This window comes from Alligator sinensis, unplaced genomic scaffold (genome assembly GCF_000455745.1).
Source record: "Alligator sinensis unplaced genomic scaffold, ASM45574v1 scaffold444_1, whole genome shotgun sequence".
NCBI classification, from domain to species: Eukaryota; Metazoa; Chordata; order Crocodylia; family Alligatoridae; genus Alligator; species Alligator sinensis.
In genome coordinates this window covers 34,263-42,164 of record NW_005841886.1, presented here as the reverse complement: position 1 = coordinate 42,164, position 7,902 = coordinate 34,263, and the positions used below count along the sequence as shown (strand labels likewise).

Sequence of the window (7,902 nt, the reverse complement as noted above, 5' to 3'; positions counted from 1 at the left end):
GGGGCAGGGTGCCAAGGGGTCTGGGTCAGATTATGAGCAGCCTTGCCTAGGTCAGGGGCACCAAGGGACTGAGACAGGGCAAAGGCACCAGGGGTCTGAGACACAGAGGGGCGTGGAGAAAGCCAGGCCAGAATGAGTGGGCCAGGGCTGGAGATCTGCAGCCAGAACAATGGTGGGCTAAAGCCAAGAGGGCTGATGCCCCTACAGAGGCAAAGACCAGAAAAATAACATCCATGAGATATAGGCATGGCTGTAGGGGAGGAAGGAGACCACAAATGTAGCCCTTAAGGCAAGTAGGGCCAGGGGGTCAGAAGTCCCAAGGCCAAGAGACTGTGGGCGGTGGGTCAGAACGCAAATTAGGCAGGCCAAGTTGAGCCCAAGAGAAGAACTGAATATAGAGAGGGCATTCAGAACTCACCAGCCTTTGAGGGCAGCCTCCCCTCATTATCTTTAACATCAAGGTGTGGCAGGAGAGGAAACAGGGTGATACCCCAAGAGGCTGGAACAGGTGAGCCAGAGGATTAAGGCAGCCAGTAGGGGGCTTCATGGCTACCCCTAGGGCACATCCTGTCACATTCCTACCTGTACAATGACATGAATAGTGCCCATATTGCCAAAACACAGCTGTACTAATGGCTGTGAGCTGCTAAGGAGTGGTAATTTGTTTCATCTTTGAAGTCACTCTGGCAGTGGAACAGAAGGGACATTGGAGGTGGAGTTCAGTGTCATCACCTACTTGTTTGCAACCCAAACACATAGGCAGGATTTCCTGACACCTAAACATTAGTTATGAGAATTGGTGGAAAGGAGTTATTTATAGACTGGATATCTGGGGGATGTGGGGAAATGAGAAGTGGGAAGGCAGGAAGGTCCATGGAAAGATTTTTACTTTACAAAGGTATCTATCAATGAAGAATAGTTGTTACTCAATGGTGGAGAAACAATAAGCTAAATGTACCCATGGTATAAACCCATCCCCTGTATTACTTCAGAACACTGGATGGAGCTAATGTGAAGAGCACCTTATTCAGGTCACAGAGTGGGTTTTCAGTTGCAATGTCTAGAACCAGTTCTGTCCAGCACAGAACCCAATTCATTTGCTGTTTGAGTAATAAGTTCCTACACGTAACTCTGACTACTGGCTTCTTAGATATCATTAGCAACATTTCTGGTGAATTCCTGGTGAATTACACCAGTGTAAAGCAGAAGCTTCCCCAGTGAAAGCCACATTCAATCACTGTAAATGGAGCACAAAAACAGGCCTATAGATTGTGTACCTTGCAGTTCCCTCATGGTAGGCAGGTGGCAGCTTTGCAAGGTGGGCCAAATGGAATAAGTGCCCTTCGCTAAGATGATCACAGTTGCTATGCTTTCTTTGGTTGCCTTATAATTACACTAGTGGCATGTTACAGTTCTGAGCCACAGCCTATTAGTCTGAATAGCCATAAGACATTTAAATGCTCATGCCCATGCTGCTCATAATGGGAAAACTTGAAAAGGTTCAGAGTTTCATTTTACAGAAATACTTGACAACTATATCTAAAGATATTGACCGGGTGATTCACGGGGAAGGGATATGGGGGCAGACATGGCATGACAATTATATCCTTCCATATATCCTTCAGCTGAGTGAACACTCAGCTGAAATAACACATCCATCTCAGAAGCTTTACCTTATGGGTTGGCACAGGTGTATATTATCACCAGTCTCTGACCTTCGGGCCACACTATGGATATACCTTTATGCTTTCAAGACCTGACGCTACGCTTTGCAGTAATAGCCTGCTGTTCCTTCAGTTCCCCTCTGTTTTGCTCCATCTAATTGTCCATGGCAGCATCAACATCTAGAACTACTCGATCCTCAGCAGCCAAAGATGCTGCAGGGCTCTGGGCACAACCTGCCTTCTTTCATTTTCTTCGTGGTCTCTAATGTACAACAGGCAAGTTGGATAGTGGCAGCAATACAGCCAGAAGAGCGGGAAGGCCAGCTTCAAGTCTTCTTTGAAACCTTGTACCAGTAGGTGACGAGCTACACAACTACCATGCATGCCCTTTAGCTTTGCTTAATTTGCTCATCAGCACTTTTTGTGAGTGGAGATCCCAAGAGAATGAGTAACTCAGCTTCCAAACCTGAAACCTCAAGGACCTCAAGCTCAGGTAGTAGCAACCTCTGGAGGGAAAGGACAGCATGTCTCTTTCAGCATGGATGGCTGTCCCTGCAAAAAGTTAATGATGTAGCCATATGCCACAGACAAGGCATAGTAGACTACATTCTGACCCATGCTGGTACAGAAGGGGAGCAAGCAGGCATTGACAGAGACTCTAGTGAGTAACACTGACTTGGATTATTCTTAACGTACACGATACCCTGTTCAGCCTGCATTAGCCTGTTGTTGTCTCCTGTTCGGCAAATTCTTGGTTGGGAATAAGACATATCTACTTGGGGCTTCCATTTGAACAATTCTCTTCTCTCTGATTTTGGGTTAACAAGAAGAAAAGTCAACACTTTGGTAGCATTTGTAAGCAATGCAGTTCTGGTGAAATGCCTATTTACAGTTAGACTTACTCTTTCTTAACAGGTCCATCTAGAGCACCTTTTGCTCCAGGCGAGAACAGCCACACACCCCCTCAACAAATGCTAGCACCAATAGGCAAACCATCTCTTCACTTCCTTCTGAAGGTTCAGCTGTCCTGAAGCTTGAGGTCCATAAGTGAGGTCCTGACACCCAATGAGGAGACGAAAAACAGAGAGTGTCTGGTAAAGTATATGCTAGGAAGAGTTACATTTTGATGCATAAGACTTTCTCTTCGTAGTGTGTGTCTTGGACATGGCACATATTGTAGGCTTCCCTGGATGTGTTAACCCAGAGAGCTATGATAGTGGCAAAATGTGAACGAGGTTGTCCTGAATCTTTTGAACGTTGTCTAGCTGGAGGGAAAGGGGGAGGTCAGGGCAGTGAAGAAATGGGAAGAAACTGCAGTGCTCATGTGCCAAAGGGAAAGGAGCCTATTGACCTTTAAAAGTGAATACCTCCAAGGCAGGCATGACAGGATGTTGAAATGGGAAGAGCAAGGATTATGTCAGTGTCATGTGTTTCCTTTCTCCACAGCTGCAGCTTGATGGGAGTAACAGAGTAACATCACCACAGCTACATTCTGTGGCCATGCAGGGCGGAGAAGCATTCAGCCAGCTACCTGCTGCCTACCAAGGGCTTAAACCCATCCATCTACAAAGGGCATGTTAGTATGGGTGGCTCTGTTGTGGGCAGGCCACAGAATAAACCTTCCTCTGCACTCTCATCACCTTTGAGAAAATGTGTTTAGTCTCCTGACTACTCCCCAAGAAGACAACATTGGGTGGAAGCATGTCAGAGAGGAGAGGACTTAGAAGAGACTGGCATTGTGAGGAGAAGAGAAGACTTCATATGGCCATGTTCAACAGGATGACATATCATTTTGGACAAGCGGACTCAGCAGGATAAGAACAAAGAGCTCATTAGGAATGATTTCTTTGTTCATGTGCTCTGAGGGCTGACCACAGGTGCTGAATTAGGATTTCAGCTTGTCTTTTTTGTGTGTGTGTGTTTTCCCCTCCTGCTTCATGAAAACAGACCTTTCAGGATGATGCAAAGCTAAGAGCAAGACCTTTTATACTAGCTTCGTGGAGTGATGGACACTGTGCATGAGGGAAAGAATGAAACTTCTACTTGAGTCCTCTCCAAGGGGGTGAACAGCTGATGAACAAATATGCTTTTTCGACCTGATGCTGCCAAACAAGAGCAGGTGCCTAGATTACAGTAATTAAAATATGCCTGTTTCAGATGCATCCAGAAGTTCTTTGTCTTCATGGTTGTAATACCTGCATAGTGCCTCAGTTGCTATGTACATAGGAGCAATTAGTGTCCAGCAAAACAGTCCTTTACGGGCCACAGGATGCTTCATGTCAGCAGACAGCAGGTAGTAGGGCTAGTTCCTTCTTTCCTAGATTTTCTGATTCAGGTACCTTTTTGCATGAAGGGCAATGCTTTTTTGATAGGACTGAGTGCACACCCTCAGAAAACCCCATACAGGGCTGTATATCCACTTCACAGTTGCCCTAGAGCCATATACTTTTAATTTTTGTTCAGCCACATGACGGCTGTGTAAAGGATACAGTATAGCTATCTTGGTCTCAGAGTAGAGCGTGTTAGAAGAACAGGTTATTGTCCCAGGTTTTCTGCAAACAGCCCCTGTCTACTCTGAATGAAGACTAACTAACACTGGAGAGAATCTCAACATTGCTTTCGCTGCTTGTGTTCTCTCCTACACGCCGTAGAGTTTGCTACCTGCTTTCTTTCCATTGACACCAATTTGACTCCTAAAGTACACATTGTGTGTACTGAAGCATCCCTTAGAATAGCAGCTGGTGACAAATTGGGGAGCACTTTGGGCTCCTTTCATATGTCCCTTCTGTCATTTTGCCACCCCACAGAGAATTAATGGCCATAATGATCCATTGTTCTTGACTTCACCAGGTGTTACCAGTCACCTGTAAAGTAACAGTGAGAATAATTGGGCAATTTTGCTGTCTGATAGGGGTTCCTATTTCACAACACCTGTCTATCTGCTTCTGAGCCCCAAGCCCTGTGCCTGTCATGCTCTTTTTAATTTTCACCAGCCTCTGACACCTGGGACTGTCCTGGCCTATCTGGAATGTATAGTCACCCTACTTATGCATCATTTAATCTAGTATCCTACCATCAACAGCAACCAAAACCAGCTGCCTCAGAAGACGATGCCAGGACCACTATAGGTAGGACTTACAAGATAACCTGGGAGGGTTCCCTCTAACCTCAGAGACAGAGGTTGACTCAAATGCTGTAAGTAGAAGGTCTATAGCTCCTTTTTAAATCTCTTGGTTGGTTTTTTTTGTGTTTTTTTTTTAAACTCCTCAGTAGTATCATGCTGGTTGGTCTTGCTATGATCTATAAAAAAGCTCAGTACTGTTTTGTAATAGGCTGTGCTCTTGACCTCAGCAGATCCTTATGGCAGCAAGTCCATAGGCTGCCTGGGTTCAAAATAAAAAAAGTATTACCTTGCCTCGTTTTTAAGTCTTGCAGCCTCTTCCCTTTTGTTTTTTCTTTCACTGGTGGTACATATGGTAAAAAAGGAAAGGCATTTGGAAGCTTTTAGTCTCCCTTTTCTGTCTCATTTCTTATTCTGCATCTCTTAACCCTATGTTCTCTTATCTATCCCGTCTGTACATGAGCATCCCTGTCCATATAAATAACACAAGAGAAGACAAAAATTAAAGCAGGAAGAAGAGGAGAGAGAGAACAGAAGGACTGATTTGCAGCTGTTATTCAGCAGACTGGCTCTACCCAGTGCATGCACTCTGACTTAATTTGTTTACACTGCTCACAAACAAAGTGCAGCTCACATCAGCCACTCCCAAGCCATCTGAGGGTGAAGTTACATGTTACACTTAGACCATACTAAGGGCACTTAAAATGTAAGTGTCTGCATGTTAAAGCTCATTAACTTGTACTAAATACTTTCTGAGGGCATTTGACTGGCTGCAGATCCACCACTTCAGAGTGGACTCAATTAACTGAGTCTGCTGTGCATGGGAGCTGATGCACACTGCGCTGTGCAGCTTGCAGTTGTATAAGCAGTGAAATTTGCATCAGTGCAGAGAAAATGGCAGTGGCGTGCTTTTGAACTAAAGCACCACCTCTTTGGCACTTGTACTCATAAAAATACCCCTTGAGTCTCAAAGTTATGCCACTTTAGGGGAGGGGTAAGTCTGAAGCATGCTACCTAGCTTGTATTAGAGTAACTTCAGTTTGCTCCACAGAGGAAAAATGAGCAATTTGCCATCATCCAGCATCCCAGATACATGAATTCCTGCCCCCCTCCAGCAGGGATAGAGTTCAGGTGTCCTGGTTCCTATCCACACCCCTGCTCACCAGCTTTTTTAGTGGTTCTAGTTAGAGCTCTGAAGGCAAGAAACAGTATTAACCCTTAATGTGCAACTACTCATAGCATGTTACAACTTAAACACTGTTTAACACAATTCACAGATTTAGTATCATCCAAATGTAATGTGTAACTTCACCCTGACAATCTGTGATTTATGGTCTCTGGGAAGCCATTTGAGTCAACAGTGACTCTCAGTTTTCTAATCAAAGACTCTCCTTACTTTATCCTCTGCCTCTGTAGGGAGCATTTTCCTCCCTGATCATGCACTATCTCCTAAGCTCACTCACAAGTAAACTCCACTTTAAAAGACATTTCTTAAGGCTCCCCAAGGCAAAGTTCCTGAGTTGCAAGTTCAACATCACTGTGATTCCAGAGCTGGGAAAATTGCTGCCATGTGGAAGGGACATCTAGATATCAACAACCACAGCCAAAGTCCACATATAGTCTTTGCCTATTGGGTTAGATTGGTCATACTCCACACTCTAGCACCTGCTGATGACTGGATCTGCCAGCAGACTTGGATTTTTCCATTTGCAGCTACAGTGACTTTTCAGGGACACCAGTATATTTCTGTGCCATGGGAGTGGAGGCCTTGAGGCATCTACAAGCTTTAGAGTAATAAAAATCGTAGAATCATAGATAATGAGGGCTGGAAGTTCATCTGATCCAACCCCCTGCTCAAAGCAGGATCACCCCAACTATATTATCCCAGCCAAGGCTTTGTCTAGCCGGGTCTTAAAAACCTCCAAGGATGGAGATTCTACCAGCTGTCTGGGTAACCTGTTCCAGTGTTTTACTACCTTCCTAGTGGGAAACATTTTCCTAATCTCTAACCTGAACTTCGCTTGATGCATCTTGAGACCATTGCTCCTTGTTCTGTCATCTGCCACTACTGACAACAGTCTAGCTCCTTTCTCTTTGTAACCACCCTTCAAGTAGTTGAAGGCTGTTATTAATTCTCCCTCAGTCTTCTCTTCTCCAGACTGGGCATGTGTAGACGAAACGGGGGCCCTAAATTGAAGCAGTGGGTTTTTAAACCCACCGCTTCAATTAGGGCCCTTAAAACCCCTGTGTCGTGCACACACCTGTGGTGGGGGGGGAGGAGGGGGGGGGGGGGTGCTTCCCTCCACAGCAGGAGGGTAGTTCCTGGCATAGAAGGGAGGGCCTTGGGCCCTAGTGGGCTAAAATGTCTTCAGTACACTGCCCTCCATTCATTTTACCCAATGACTATTGCATGCGAGGGACAAGTGGCTCAGCTTCAAAGGGAGTGGTGGGAAGATCTCAATAATGCCTTGCCTATAGTATAGTGAAGTGTGCTATACTGGGAAGTTACAAAGATCTAGGTTTAAATGCCAATCCATGGGTGCCTATAGACGTGTTCCATCACTTTCTAATTATAACTTCTCAGAGCAGACTCGATTAATTGAGTGTGCTCTGTGGTCTAATTAGAACACTCCAGAGTCACCTCACTGTCACATGTATTAAGCTCTGCGCATTTGAAAATGGGTGCTTTATCTAAACCTCATCCAATGAACTTTAGATAAAGCATCCCACGGCCATTTTGAAATGTGCAGGGGCTTGATACACGTGATGGTGAGCCATTTTAATTAGAATGGCTATCTGGAATTCCTCTAATTAAAATGTCTCCCTCCCTCCTCAAGCATGTGTATAGGCACCCCAAGTCTCTAGCTTCCTAAGAAAGTGTCTGAATTACTTGGTTACTGAGACTAAATGATGGCAGCACACTCCTCCTCCCACCTGTCATTTTTTTCCTGGAACTTGGGGAAGTCTGTAGGCTTGTACATGTGTGTAGTATATGCATAGTCTTGCTCATCCGAAGCATAAAGCCGAGACCAAACACTGCTATGTAGATAACTAGAAACTGCCAGTTAGATTTGCAAATGGAAAAATTATTCCATCCTTAACGATTCCATGATACAG

General features: G+C 45.0%; 1 protein-coding gene across 2 annotated transcripts in view; it reads left to right on the top strand.

The window, feature by feature from the left end:
- Window positions 1-3,816, top strand: part of LOC102371628 (acid-sensing ion channel 2-like) — a 78,673-nt gene extending 74,857 nt beyond the window's left edge. For both annotated transcript variants that reach the window (XM_006017822.1, XM_006017820.1), the window contains exons 3-4: window positions 2,580-2,758; window positions 3,111-3,816. In XM_006017822.1, coding sequence (XP_006017884.1) covers window positions 2,580-2,642 — 63 coding nt within the window. In that variant the 3' untranslated portion in view covers window positions 2,643-2,758; window positions 3,111-3,816. The remainder of the gene's footprint in view (window positions 1-2,579; window positions 2,759-3,110) is intronic.
- Window positions 3,817-7,902: the final 4,086 nt, after the last annotated feature.